This window comes from Meriones unguiculatus (genome assembly GCF_030254825.1).
Source record: "Meriones unguiculatus strain TT.TT164.6M chromosome X unlocalized genomic scaffold, Bangor_MerUng_6.1 ChrX_unordered_Scaffold_30, whole genome shotgun sequence".
NCBI classification, from domain to species: Eukaryota; Metazoa; Chordata; class Mammalia; order Rodentia; family Muridae; genus Meriones; species Meriones unguiculatus.
This window is the reverse complement of record NW_026843706.1, coordinates 12,750,228-12,766,121: the sequence shown is the minus strand read 5'-3', so window position 1 is coordinate 12,766,121 and position 15,894 is coordinate 12,750,228. Positions and strand designations below refer to the sequence as shown.

At 40.0% G+C, this 15,894-nt stretch overlaps 1 protein-coding gene across 1 annotated transcript in view; it reads right to left on the bottom strand.

The window, feature by feature from the left end:
• Positions 1–1,495: 1,495 nt before the first annotated feature.
• LOC132651491 (centrin-2-like) overlaps positions 1,496–15,894 on the bottom strand; it is a 62,513-nt gene continuing 48,114 nt past the window's right edge. Inside the window, exon 7 of the mRNA XM_060376737.1 lies at positions 1,496–1,633. Coding sequence (XP_060232720.1) covers positions 1,583–1,633 — 51 coding nt within the window. The 3' untranslated portion in view covers positions 1,496–1,582. The remainder of the gene's footprint in view (positions 1,634–15,894) is intronic.

The window sequence follows — 15,894 nt, the reverse complement described above, 5'->3', positions numbered from 1 at the left end:
CTCTGGGTTTCTGCCTTATTTGAGTTCCTATCTTGATGTCCTTCAATGATGAACAGTGATATGGAAGTACAAGCTGAATAAACCCTTTCCTCCCCAAGTTGCTTTGGTCATGATATTTCATAGCAGCAAAAGAAATCATAACTAATATACAATACTTACTTAAATTACAGCAGTTTCAGTTGTGTCCAGTTAGGAAAGGCTGTAGATAAATTAAATAATAGATCACGTAGTGGGGGAAGGATGGCAGCATAGAGATATCTGTCCGATATTTGTATTCTAATACACAGCATGCTTTGGATGCACTTTACATGCATCACAAACATCCCAACAAATCTACTTCATAGTTGAAGAACCTAAAGTTCACACGGTTTTGTAATTTCCCCACAACTGTATGGCTTATAATTAACACAACTGGAATGAGATTACTGTTAAGACAGGTAGAATTGTGCCCGTCTTGAAATTCCTATGTAAAAATCTGCACCTCCAACACTTGAGAGTGTGACTATGTATGAATACAGAGTCTGTAATGGGTGAGCTAATATAAAAGTCATTAGTATGGACCCTAATCCAATAGGACTTGGTTTCTTATAACAGGGAACACACACACACACACACACACACACACACACACACACACACACACGACAAATAACTGAAAACACAGAAGAAGTTATCTATAAAAAGACTTCAGATAGCTGTATGGCACACAGCTATCTCGTCAAATAGTCATTGATTTATAAGTGAAAGTATTTTGTAGATATGATTAATATTTAAATCAGGTGAAGCAGATTACCCATAATGTTGGTCACTCACATGCAGTCGATTGAAAGCTTTAAAAGATGGAAAACAAAGCCTCTTAAGGCTCCATTTCTCTGAGATAAATATCCAACAGCTCAGTTTCAGAGTTATATACTTACATCTAGTGTTAATATATAATGTTAACCCTATATATTTAGTGTTAATAGGAAGTACCAAGTTCTTCTTCAGAGTGACTGTGGTGGTTTGACTAAGAATGGCCTCGGTAAGTTTATATATTTGAATGCTTAGGGATTGGCAATATTTGAAAGGATTAGGAAGTGTGGCCTTGTTGGAGGAAATGTGTCACTGGTGGTGGGCTTGAGGCCCAAGCCAAGCCCAGTGTCACTCTTTTCCTGCAGCCTTTGGATCCAGATGCAGAACTCTCAGCTACTTCTCCAGCACCATGTCTGTGCGCATGCTGCAGTGCTGCCTGCCATGATGATAATGGACTAATCCTCTGAAATTGTAAGCCAGCTCCCAATGAAATGCTTTCCTTTATGAGTTGCCTTGGTCATGGTGTCTCTTCACAGCAATGGATTATCGACTGAGGCAGTGACCATAACTAATTTATAGTCCCACAAGCAAAACACAAGTATAGAAAATTTTCCACATCATGACCAGCATTTATATCACTGATTTTTATGATATTATGATAGCCAAATAGTAACATCTTACTGCAGGTTTTAACTTGCTTTCTCTGATGGTTGGTGGTGTGGAATACCTTTTCATGCAATTATTTGCTGTCCATGGATCTTTTGCCTTTTTCCCCCTTTGGCTAGAACTCCTAGAGCAGAAGACTGGAAAAGATGAGAATTGGCATCCTTTGCTTGACAACCTGAAAGGAGAAAACATTGTTCTTCACCTTGAAGTATGATGTAATGTGAATTATTGCCATCTGGAAAGAGATTTCTTTCTTATCATAAACAGCTGTTGAATTTTGACAGATTTTTGTTTGCCTCAAATTAATATGATCATGTGTTTTTCTGTATGTAAAGTTAAAGGATTACAGTGCTTTTTTGAATATAGAAAAAAAATTTATATACCTAGAAAAATCCTACTTAGACATGAAGAATAGTTATTTTATATATTTTGGAGTTCCATCTACTAATATTTTTGTTGACAGGTTTTGTGTCTACAGTTCATTAGAGATACTGGTCTTGTTGTTTTTCTTTTTATAACTGTGCTGTCTTTATCTGCCTCTCAGATCAGAGTAATAAGGGTCCTATGAAATGAGTTGAAAAGCATTCTTTCTTCTTTGGTTTTTTGAGAAATTTTGTACAGAGTTGCATCATTTCTTCCTCTAATATTTGATAGATATTTCACTGAAGCTGTGTGATACTGGAAGGTTATTGTGGGGAGACTTTTGACTACTAATTCAATTGTCTAATTGAGTGTTCTCTAGCTATGTTATACCATGTTGGTAGATAATACTGTCATTCAACTCTTCATATGTTTATTGATGTTTGTATACTCATTCTAATGATTACTGAAAAGGAGACATAAAGAGTCCAAATGCAATGATATACTTATCTATTTCTACTATAAAGCTTTGCCTCATTTATTTTAAACTGTTATTACTAAGAAACAGTACACTTTCTAAGGAGACTGACTTCTTTATCATGAACTATATTTAATCACTTGTAACATTTGAAATATACTGTATACTGATATATCTGAAATATACTGTATCTGATTATAATCCAGATAATCCCTGATACGTCAGTTAGTGTTCTTATGTTTCTCCTTGTATTTACTTCATTTTATGCATACGAGTGTTTGCCATCATGTATGTATGCACACCATTTGCACGCCTAGTGCTCACAGAAGTCATAAGAGAGCAACAGCTGCCCTGGAACTAAAGTTACAAAAGGCTGTGAAACAAGAGATGGATGCTGGGAAACAAACCTGGTTCCTCTCCATGGGCATCAGATAGTGCTCTTAACCATTGAGCTTTTTCTCCAGCCATGTATTCTTATATTTCTCATATAGGCATTTCTTCTTAAAGCTATATTTTAAGGGAAACTATAACTACAACACTTTTTTATCAAATATGACAAACTTTATTTTACAAAATAAGGTACATTTTATTTTGACAGTACTAAGAATTGAACACCAGGCTACATGCATGCTAGGGAAATTATCTAACCCCAAGGCACAGATACAGCCTAAAATATTGCTTTTTCTTTAATTGAAAAATTTGAAGTAGCCCAAGGTTCTTGTCTTTAGTAATGGTTTTGTTTGCTGTGAAAAGACATTATGACCACAGCAACTCTTCTAAGGGGAAACATTTAATCGAGGCTGGCTATCAGTTCAGAGGTTTAATCCTTCATCATCATGGTGGGAAGTGTGGCACCATGCAGGCAGACATGGTGCTGGAGAGTTCTATATCTGGACCCACAGGCAGCAGGAAAAGAGCCAAAAGGCCTGGCTTGAGCTTCTGAAACGTCAAAGTCCACCCTTTAGTGACACACTTCCTTCAACAAGGTCACACCTACTCCAAAAGGGTCACACCTCCAATATTGCCATTCTCTATGAGTCTATGGAGGCCATTTTCATTCACAGCACCACAGTTGTCTAATCTCTATAGGAGAAACCTATGTTTAATTATGAGCTAAGATAGGGGCATATCGACTAGCCTTTTGCCTCAATTTAAGACAATACTGAAAGATCATGTCAGCACCAGATCTCTCTACATTATTGGGAAACTGTATTACTATGGTGACTGAGTCGTACATAGCTCACCTCTTTCTGTACTTCCTACTAATTGCACTCCCTCATGCACAGTGCTCCCAAAATTCTTCCAGTGATCATTCTGAAAACAAATCTCCCGGAAATCTTGTGAAAGGCAGACAGATTTTAAATGGAGATAATAAATACACACGAGTCATACATGCCAGAAAGTCTGCTTTTAGATATGTACTCCAAAATAAAAGAGGACATAATCTACAGAAATATTTACACAAAAGTTTGTATAAGATTTTTATAGCAGGGCTATTCTAGAAACTGTTCTGTTTCTTTGTAGAGACACATTGACCAAGGCAACTCTTATAAAAGAAAGAATGCAATTGGGGGCTTGCTTACAATTTCAGGGTTTTACTCCATTATCATCATGGCAGGAAACATGGCAGCATGCAGGCATACAGGGTGCAGGAGAAGTAGCTGAGAGTTCTAGGTATGGATCCACAGGCAACAGGAAGAGAGAGAGATGCTGGACTGATCTTGGGCTTTTGAAACTTTAAAGCACACTCCCCCCCCTCAGTGAAACACCTCCTCCAATAAGGCCACATCTCCTAATCTTTCTAATCCTCTTACACAGTTCCACTCTTTTGCGACTAAGTATTCAAACAGATGAGCCTTTGGGAGGGGGCATTCGTATTCAAACCACCACATTCTACTCCCTGGCCCCCATAGGCTTGTAGCAAAATCATAATGCAAAATGCTTTCAGTCCAACTTCGAAAGTTTCCATAATCCTTTACAGACTTAACACTTGTTTAGATGTCCAAAGTTCTGACATTTGCTCAACCATGTTTGTAGCAGTTTTATTTGTAATAGCCAGAAAGTGGAAACAGCCCAGATGCCTCTCAGTTGAGGAATGGATACAGAAATTGTGGTACATCTACACAATGGAATATTACTCAGCAATAAAAAACAAGGAAGTCATGAAATTTGCAGATAAATGGTGGGACCTGGAGAAGATCATACTCAGTGAGATATCACAGAAGCAGAAAGACTCACAGGGTACATACTTACTCATAAGTGGATATTAGACATATAATGTAGGATAAACATACTAAAATCTGTACACCTAAGGAAGCTAATCAAGAAGGACTCTGGCTAAGATGTTCAATCCCCATTCAGAAAGGCAATAGGATGGACATTGGAGGAGGGAGAAAACAGGGAGGAGGACAGGAGCCAACGACAGAGGGCCTCTGAAAGGATCTACCTTACAGGATATCGAGGCAGATGCTGAGACTCATAGCCAAACTTTTTGCAGAGTGTAGGGAATCTTATGAAAGAATTGGGAGATAATAAGACCTGGAGAGGACAGGAGCTCCACAAGGAGAGCAACAGATCCAAAAAGTTTGGGCACAGGAGTCTTATCTGAAACTGATACTCCAGCCAAGGACCATTTATGGAGATAGCCTAGAACCCCTGCACAGAGGTAGCCCATGGCAGTTCAGTGTCCAAGTGAGTTCTCTAGTAATGAAGACAGGGACTGTCTCTGAAAGGAACTGATTAGCCTGCTCTTTGATCACCTCGCCCTGAGTGGGGAGCAGCCTTTCCAGGCCACAGAGGAAGACAATGCAGCCACTCCTGATGAGACCTGATAGACTAGGATCAGAGGGAAGGGGAGGAGGACCTCCCTTACCAGTGGACTGTGGGAGGGGCACAGGTGAGGAAGAGGGAGGGAGGGCGAGATTGGGAGGGAAAGGGGGAAGGAGCTACAGGGGGATACAAAGTGAATAAATTGTAATTAATAAAAATAAAAAAGTCCAAAGCTCTAAGTCTCTTTTGAGAATCATGCCAATCTCTTAAGTGTAATCCCCTGTAAAACCAAAATAAAAAATCAACTAAGATACTTCCAACATAGAATGGCACAGAATATATATTACCATTCCAAAGGGGAGGAAAGGGAGCATAGTGAGAAAATACTGGATCAAAGTAAAGCTGAAAAAAGGCAGAGCAGACTGCACACTCTGCATCTCCATGTCTGATGTCAAAGCACTCTTAGATCTCCAACACCTTTCAGCTTTGTTGACTGCAACACACTTCTTCTCCTGGGCTGGTTCCACTCCCTGTTAGCAGCCTTCCTTGGTGGTTATCTCAAGGCTCTGGCATCTCCAACATCTTGAGGCTTTCAATGAAAGGCTTTACCTTCACAGCTTCACATAATGGTCTCTCTAGGCTTACATGCAGTGACACCCCTGACACAGGCCTGGTCTTAGTGGTTTTCCTTAGTCACAGAGGGAGATTCCATAAACTTTTTCTTCTGTCCTTGACTCTAAACCCAGAATTATTTGGCCAAAGCTGCCAAGTTCTGCTGCTTGCTGTGGCTGGAACATGGTCCCTCTATTCAGGTTCACCTGCATCACATTTCTGTTGTTGACGGTTTCCTTCACTTTTATCTTTTAATTTCTTTATTGTTTTATTAATTGCTATTTATTCACTTTGTATCTAAACTGTAGCCCCCTTACTAGTCCCCTCCCAGTTCCACCTTCCCTCCCTCATCTCCACGCATGTCCCTCCCCAAGTCCACTGATAGAAGAGATCCTCCTCCCGTTCCCTCTGATCCTAGTCTATCAGATCCTAGTCTATCAGTTCTTATCAGGAATGGCTACATTGTCTTCTTCTGTGGCCTGGTAAGGCTGCATCCACCTCAGGGGAAGGTGATCAAAGAGTCCCTGTCTCCATTACTAGGGAACGTACTTGGACACTGAACTGCCACGGGCTGCATCTATGCAGGGACTCTAGGTTATCTCCATGAATGGTCCTTGGTTGGATTATCAGTCCCTCTGTGGTAGGCTCCTGTCCGGTTCCCTGTTGTCCCCTTCTCCTGATGTCCATCCTATTTATCTTTCTGAATGAGGATTGAGCATCTTACTCAGGGGCCTCCTTCTTGCTTAACATACAGCAAGGACATTTCTCAACCACGTTCGTAGCAGCTTTATCTGCAATAGCCAGAGGCTGGAAAGAACCCAGACGTCCCTAAGTTGAGGAATGGTTACAGAAATTGTGGTACGTTTACACAATGGAATACTACTCAGCAATTAAAAGCAAGAAAATCATGAAATTTGCAGCCAAATGTTGGGAAGTAGAAAAGATCATCCTGAGTGGGGTATCAAAGAAGCAGAAGGACACACATGGAATATACTCACTTATATGTGGATAGGATAAACATACTAAAATCTGTACACCTAAAGAAACTGCTTAAGCTTTTTAAATTCCTTTTTACAAGTTGAAAGCTTAGCTGGGTGGGTCTTTAACCTGAGTTCACTAATCTCTTTATTCTCTTTACCATCAGGTTTTTCTTTAATTTATTTATTTTTAATTTTATTTTTATTAATTACAGTTTATTCACTTTGTATTCCAGCTGTAGTCCCCTCCCCATCCACTTCCAATACCACCCTCCCTCCCTCTTCTTCTCCTATGTCCCTCCCCCAGTCCACTGATAGGGGAGGTCCTCCTCCCCTTCCATCTGACCCTACACTATCAGGTCTCATCAAGACTGGCTTCTTTGTCTTCCTCTGTGAACTGGTAAGGCTGCTCTCCCCTCAAGTGGGGGTGAACAAAGAGCCAGCCCATGATTTCATGTCAGAGATGGTCCCTGTTCTTATTATTGGGGAATCCTCTTGGACACTCAGAGGCCCTGGGCTACTTCTGTGCAGGAGTTCTAAGTTACCTCCATGCATGGCCCTTGTTTGGAGTATCAGTCTCAGAAAAGGCCCCTGTGCCCAGACTTTTTGGTTCTGTTGCTCTCTTTGTGGATCTCCTGTTCCCTCCAGGTCTATCTCCCCCTTCTTTCATAAAATTCCCTGCACTCTGCAAAAAGTTTGGCTATGGATCTCAGCATATGTTTTGATACCCTGCCGGGTAGTCTTTCAGAGGCTCATTCTATGAAGCCACTGTCTGCTTGATGCCTAAACGTCACAAAGACCCGACAAAGAAAGAGAATTTCAGTCCAAGCTCTCTTATGAACATTGATGCAAAAAATATTCAATAAAATGCTCACAGACCGAATCCAAGAACACTTCAAAGATCTCATCCATTATGACCAAGTAGGCTTCATCCCAGGTATGCAGGGGTGGTTCAATATATAGAAATCTATCAATGTAATCCACCATATAAACAAATCGAAAGAAAAAGACCACATGATAATCTCCTTAGATGCTGAAAAAGCATTTGATAAAATCCAACATTCATTTATGTTTAAAGTCCTGGCGAGGCCAGGGATACAAGGTGCTTACATAAACATAGTAAAAGACAATAGAGCCTTTTAAAAAAGCAAGCCTATAGCCAACATCAAACTCAATGGAGAGAAACTTAAAGAAATCCCACTGAAATCAGGGACAAGTCAAGGCTGCCCACTCTCTCCATATCTCTCTAACATAGTACTTGAAGTCCTTGCTAGAGCAATAAGACAATTAAAAGAGATCAAGGGGATTCAGTTCGGAAAGGAAGAAGTCAAAGTATCACTGTTTGCAGAGGACATGATAGTATACACGAGTGACCCCAAAACTTCTACCAGGGAACTCCTACAGATGATAAACACCTTCAGCCAAGTGGCTGGATACAAAATCAATTAAAAAAATCAGTAGCCCTTCTATATACAAAAGACAAAAGGGCTGAGAAAGATATTAGGGAGACAATACCATTCACAACAGCCACAAAGGACACAGAGTGTCTTGGTGCAACTCTAACCAAGCAAGTCAAAGACTTGTGTGAAAAAAAAATTCAAGTCTCTGAAGGAAGAAATAGAAGATATCAGAAGATGGAAAGATTTCCCATGCTCATGGCTTGGGAGGATTAACATAGTAAAAGTAGCCATCTTACCAAAAGCAATCTACAGATTCAATGCAGTTCCCATCAAATTACCTACACAATTCTTTACAGGCTTTTCTTTAAAGCCAGGAATTTTTTGTTTAGGCTTGGCTGTCCTGGACTCACCTTGTAGACGAAGCTGGCCTCGAACTCACAGAGATCCACCTGCCTCTGCCTCCCAGAGTGCTGGGATTACAGGCATGCACTACCACGCCCAGCTTTCTTTAAACTTTTTCTTATTGAGCAGTTATTTGAGCTCCATTACTCTTCCTGCTGTTCAAAATACATTTTGTATTTTGTATTTTTTTCTTGCTCGGCTTGCTCCTTTTCATTATAGATTTGTATAAGAGTGGCTACTAATAATCATAGAACCCACTGGCTTGTCTTGAAATTTGCTAACCCATTAATCCAAAACTCTTTAATTAGCCTCAGGCAGACTTTTTTGGACAAAAGCTGAGGGAAGCCACGTTCCTCATGTAAATATCATTAGAAAGATCTCTAGGTCATTTACTTAACTTACTTATAGTGGACTTCATTGGACTCACCAAGGGTTAAATAAAGACATGGAGACTTATTAATATTTAAAAGGTTAGGCCTTATCTGGGCAGACACTCAGTTCATCCTGATTATTCTAGCCCATGACCCACCACATGGCTAGATTTTATCTCTCTATATATATTTCTCCTCTCTCTCTCTCTCTCTCTCTCTCTCTCTCTCTCTCTCTCTCTCTCTCTCTCTCTCTCCTTCATATCCTTTCACTCCCTTATGAATCTGCCACTCCTCTTTCTTCTCTCCAAGACCTTCTCTCTGCCTGGAAGCTCTGCCATCCATTTCCTGCCTAGCTATTGGCTGTCAGATCTGTATTAAATCATTCAGCAGGTGAGGAAGGTGAATGTTTACAAAATGTGAGGCCAGTGATGAACCATAAGACTAAAAATGCCACAAAGTCCAGCCACTACTCAGCTCTCTGCCAGTACACCAATCAAGAACTGAATATACGGAGACAAACTTCACACACTATTCTTCTTCTCTGAGACCTCTTGAATCAGGTCATCATATTCTAGGTTGCTCTCAGGAACACTGTCTTCCACACTCCTACTAGTATGGCCCATTAAGCCCGATTTAAAGTATTCAGCCGCTTTCCAAATCCAAAGTCCTAAAGTCCAGATTACACCAACAGGCAGCATGGCCAGGCCAGTCCCAGTAATACCCCACTCCCTGGTAACAAATTCTGTCTTTGTCACTGTTCTGTTGCTGTGAAGAGACACAATTCCTAAGGCAAAACTTATAAAAGAAATGATTTAATTTGGGGCTTGTTTACAGTTTCAGAGGCTTACTCCATTATCACCATGGCAGAGAGTATGGCAGCATGCAGGCAGACATGGTGCTGGAGAAGTGGCTGAAAGCTACAACCTGATCTTCAAGCAGAGACAAAGGCAGGGTGGTGGAGTGGGGAGGGAAGACTGGGCCTGACAGGGGTTTGAAACCTCAAAGCCCACCCCCAATGACACAATTCCTCCAATGAGGGAGGTTACACTTTCTAATGTTTCTAATCCTTTCAAACAGTTCCACACCTTGGTGACTAAGCATTCAAATATATGAGCCTATAGGGACATTCCTATTCAAACCAGCAAAGGGTCATAGCTTTCCAAATGGAACCAAACAAAACCAATTCCTCCTTACAGGCAAGTGTTTAAACAAAATGTGATCTATCCACCAAAAATGGAATTCAACACACATACACATACACACACACACACACACACAATATAGTACTGAAACATTAAACAAAATAAATGAATCACAATATTGAGAATAAGAATCCTGATAAAAACGATGCATGTTCTTTTTTATTTTAATTACAGAACATTCTAGAAAATGAAGAACAAATTTATAATCATGAGAATTATTGACTAGAATACTGGCTACCTTGGGTGAGAAAAAGACTGAATAGTAAATGGAATGGAAAGTTTTCTGAAGCCTGAGAAAAGTTTGACACCTTGTTTGTAGTAGTAGACATACAGGTTAGGCATTTGTCAAAACTTAATACAGCTGTGATTTCAGTATTTGGAAGGTTGTTTGGAGCAACAGGATTTGGAGGGTTGGTTACATAGTGAGTTTAAGGCCAACGTGAGTTACATGAAACTGTGTCTCCAAACTGAACCAAAACAACAACATTAACAAAAATAACTTCAAGAAGCCATGTATCCAAATTGTGTTTGAAAATTAAAACTGGTTAAAAATTTCAACTCAGGCTGGTTGAGGGTTGCTCAGAACTAGAGTATATCTCTAGCATGTGCAGGCACTGGTTAAGATCCCTTAGCACTGAGTAGGGCATGGTGGCACATGCCTGTATTCCCAGCACTCAGGAGGCAGAGACAGGAGGATCTCTGTGACTTTGAAGCCACCCTGCTCTACAAAATGAGTCCAGGACAGCTAAAGCTACACAGAGAACCCTGTGTAAAAAAAAGAAAAAATCCTATGGCTGGAGAGATGGCTTAGGGGTTAAGAGCACTGGCTGCTCTTCCAGAGGACCCTGGTTCAATTCCTGGCACCCACATAGCAGTTCACAATGTCTGTAGCTCCAGCTCCAGGGGATCTGATGCCCTCACACAGACATACATGGAGGCAAAACACCAATGCACATAAAAATGAAAATATTTAAATTATTTTTAAAAAGATGCTCAGCACTAAAAACATAAAAGTTAATTAATTAAACAGTGTCACACAGAATAAAAATATTAATAAATGTTTTAAAGGATACTAAAATAGGAAAAATAATTATCATAAAATCTTCCTTTATTCGCTCAACTTGGTTGTCAATGAAAATATGCTGGACTTTGAGTCATTAGCATATAACATGAGAATTTTTCCTGTGCTGCAAATCTGTCTAAACAATTGTCTAGCTATATTTTAGGTTACTGAACTGGAGAATTTGATACTACGATGGAGCAGCTGAGAGTGGCCATTGTCACAGTAAATTCTACCAGAGTGGACGCAGGACTAGCCACAGGATTATCATGATGGATTGCTGCAGCCATGAATCATCTGAAGGAATGGGCGGGCATGGGAGCATTAGCAGGCCTTCTGGTGTTGGTCTCCTTGGTTTGCCTGTGGTATATATGCAAGATTAGAGTCTCACAACAGCGTAATGCAGCCATGACCATTCAGGCCTTTACAGCCATTGAAGCAGGACAGTCTCCCCAAGCAATTTATTTCTAATATCAGAGATCAGACCTCTACTCTTGCCTGATGCGTCTAAAACAAAAAGGGGGAACTGTAGAGAGCTGCGTAATGCAGTGCCTTAAAGATAGAGCTGGTTTCCGCCTTCCACCTTCCCGATGGTGAGTGCTTTCTGTCACGAACAATTCCACATTTGGCTAAGGCCGAAGATCTGGTTTGCTTCCATGTATGTGGACCTATCTGCATTGCCCACGAGGCACACTGGGGTTGGCTACCCAGAGGCTATTTTAAGCTGTGGGCTGGCTTTCCCCAGGGTCAGATGATTGTTCAAGGTTCCTGAATAAACTGCATTGAAAAAAAATCTTCCTTTATCATATAAGTTGATTGTACTTCATGTGAGGTTATGCATTGCTCATAATATTCTATGTAGACTTGTGTGGTGTTTAACTGTTTGTTAGCTCTATAGCCACTGCTAAATTATACTTTCTTAGTTTTTTATTAGGATGTCACATTTCACACATGGAATTTTTAAACAAATAAACATATAAGGCTGACAAGTTCATTTACCGGTAAACATGCTTGCACCAAGACTTGCAACTTGTTAGAGTCCCAGAAGCCACATAAAAGGGGTAGGAGAGAACTGATTCCACAAGTGATTATATAACTTCCATTCCCTCTTTATAATGTCTCAACAACAAACCAAAGTACAATTTACACCAAGCTTCACCCTGGGGTATTAATTGGTCCTACAGAGCATGAGTGAGGGATTGCTTATAGGAGCATGGACATCCCAAACCTGATGCACTGGAAAGTTTTACCCAGACTGAATGATGGATCCCCCCTAATGACATAGAGAGAATCTTGTCAACCAACCTTTCCCAGCCTGTATATTCTAGCATCAACCAAGACTCCAAGACCATGTGCAATTAAACCAGAATTGTGTACGAGTGGCTAGGAAGAATTTCTAAAATCTCAAATGAGGGTCCAATGACTTTTCCTATACCCTCCCTCAGTGAGGGAACATCAGTAATAAACAGGCTCAATGAGGATAGTCTCTTGTAAGTAGGCGCAGCTGATCTGATGAAGGTGGCCACTGTTTGGCTCAAAGGATGGTACTCTGTAGCAGAAGCCATTGTTTAATGGATGTTAAAATTGTGTGACGGAAAAATTATTATTGAGACTACTAACATACAATTACAATAATGAAGAATATGATGACAAACTGAAGGTGACTCTAGATAAGCATTGACCATATAGAATGACTGATAATGGAGAGGATCATAATAATGAAGAAATTTTCAATTCATGGAGAAATGAAATGCAGTGACTGTAAAACAATAACAGCTTTGCCAAGATATTTATGCAGTTTAAAAGGACAATAAAGGCGGCCAGTCATTATAGATTTGAGGAGCTAGTTATGAAGGTTGAATAGTTCAAGAGCAAGCCTAGGCTCGGGAAAATAGAAAATATGAAAATCTATTTTACGTGCCCTGGATATTCGATACAATTTACTTGAACGAAAAAAAAAATGAGCAAAATAATCCATGTGGCCTCTTCCTACAATCTCTTTGTTGCCAAACACAGACTTTTTAAAATTCCTATTCTCCAGCTCACCTGGAAATGGGTTTACATCTTTGTTGGCACTGGTAGTGAAGACAGTTGAAAGTGGGGCTTCTGGCAACCGAGCCCGGGAAAATGCATTGCCTTTCTGCTTTTGAGACTCTTGCTCTGTGAAGATTGCATAATCCAGTCACTCAGAGTTTAAGGCTCCATCCCCAGAAATACAATTGTAGATTGTGGAGCAATAGCTCCTCCTCTGGCTGTGTTTTCCTTGGCTCTTGATATACCCAGTGACACCGCATTAAAGAAAGTGGATTTTACCTTTCCTAGCAGGTATCCACTCCAAATAGATTCTTGGTTAAGTATGAGATCCTTGTGTTCACTCCTCCCACCCGTCCCCTGCCCCCACATGCCATCCCCTGCCCTCTGTGCTGGGACCATCTCCCAGTGCTAGGTACTGACTGGAGTGAACCTCTGCAGGTTTTGTGTGTGTGTGTGTGTGTGTGTGTGTGTGTGTGTGTGTGTGTTTAAACAGTCTCTGTAAGTTCGTATGTGTTTCAGTCCTGTTGTGCCTGGAAAACAGTGTTTTCTTGTAGTCATCCGTCACCACTGGTTCTTACCATCATTCTCCTCTTCCACATAGATCTTTGAGACTTGAGTGGAGGGTTTTGATGCAGACATTCCATTTAGGACTCCAAAGTCTGTCACTCTCTTCATGCTATCCAGTTGTGAGACTGTTAATTCTCATCTACTGCAAGAAGAAGCTTCTCAGGTTGAGTGATGCAGTGATACTGTGTGGGTCTAGACCGACAGTATGTCAATAGGAGCCATTTTCTTGTTTTGTTCCTTGAGCAAAATAATAGTATTTGGTTTCCCCCCTAAGCTTGTGGCCTAACTAGTCTCATTCTTGGCCATGTTAGCAGTATCAGATATGAGTCAACATCTCATGGAGCGGGCCTTACATCTAAAAGTGACTGGCTACCCACATCTCCCAGAACAAGGTATTTTCAAGCCAAAAGACTGTCTGTCTCTTATCCTTCAATTATGTTAAAAGACACATAACTTGAAATTTATCATCTGAATTACTTTTTAAAAGTAGTTTATTTCACATGGAATGTTTTCATCATGCTGTAATCTTTGCCATACATTTTCTATTTTTGGTCAAATAATATTTTTACTTTTATACATCATCATATTTTGTTCAGATCTTCATCTCCTAATGAACATTTGGTTCATCACTTCCACCTCTTGATTATTGTGAAAAAATGCAGAACAATGGTTTAAGAATGTCACTATGATCTCAATTCAAATCCCTTGAATACATACACATAACTAGGATTGACGGATCTTATGATAATTGTACTTTTATTGTTGATGGGCCCCCATACTGTGTTTCATGGTGATTACACCTTCTCAGAACTCCAGCAGAAGTACATGAGGCCCCCAGTTTCTTCACATTCTCAACAATACTTTATATGTTCTATTTTCTGGATGATATGGGTAGGAGCACACATACAGACCAGAAAACAACTTACTGGAGTCAGTTCTCTCCTTCCACCATGAGGATCCCAGGATTCTAGCTCTTTCTAGTTGTTAAGCTTGGAGGTAAGTGCTTTTACTCACTGAGACCCCTGTCAGCTCCATACATACTTTTATTGTCATAAACTAATTGTACACAATTCTGGGTTTCATAAAGACTACTTCAAATATATCTATGTTTTGACCATATTCCCTCCCCATACTCTCCCTTTTCTCTCCTCTCCCACTACTCCATTTGCTTCTTCCTGTCTCCCTTATGCTTTTTCAAGCCACATATGTATATAAATAGCTTCATATAGCTATAGAAGACCAAAGATGAACAAATGACCAAAAGAATGGAACATATGTTTTTCTGAGTTTGCCTTAGTTCACTCAGTATGATTATCTCCAGTCACATCAATTTCCAGCAAATAACATAAATCCATTCTCCTTCATGGCTAAATAAAGCTTCATTGTACATGTTCTTTAGAGAAATAACTACTTAAATCATCTGTCTGTTTTGATTTCTTTGTAATTTATGAGTATGAGTGTTTTGCCTCCATGTAAGTGCATTACATGCATGCAGGGTCAGCAGAGGGCATGGGATGTCCTGGAGCTGGTGTGAACAGATGGTGGTGAGCCGCCATATGGATGTTGGGAAACAAACTCAGATCTTCTAAAAAAGAGTAATGTGTGTTTTCAGCCACATCTCTATAGTCCCTCATCTGTCTATTTTTGACATAAAACATCTTTTGTTGTTGTCAAGTCGCAAATGTTCTTTGCATGTAGTGGATAACAGATATATTATCAGATATATTAACAACAAATACTTTCATTTCATGGATTACCTTTTTTTTTTTTTTGGTCTGTTGTTTTCTTTGGTGCATAGGGTAGGTGTGTTTTACTTCTGAAGTAGCCTTGTTTATCTAATTGTTCTTTGGTCATGTGTATATTTCGATGCCACATTTTTAAAAAGTTATCATACCCAGTGTCATAAAGCTCTTTTTTCCCATTTTCTAAAATATGCTTTATAGTTCAGCCCCATCATTCAGGTATTTGATTCCTTTTGAGTTAATTTATATACATAGTATATTGTGAGGCCCCACCTTGAATTATGTATATTCACTTGTTCCCAGCATTATTTGTTTAAATAGCACAGCTCTTTAAGAAGTAACAGCAACATGGTAACAAGGTCCTCCCTTCTTCTTGCTGAATCACTCACTCACTCACTCACTCACACAGCCTGGCATAAACTGACTCATCAACATGTGATTCTATGTTCAATCCAGAGTCCA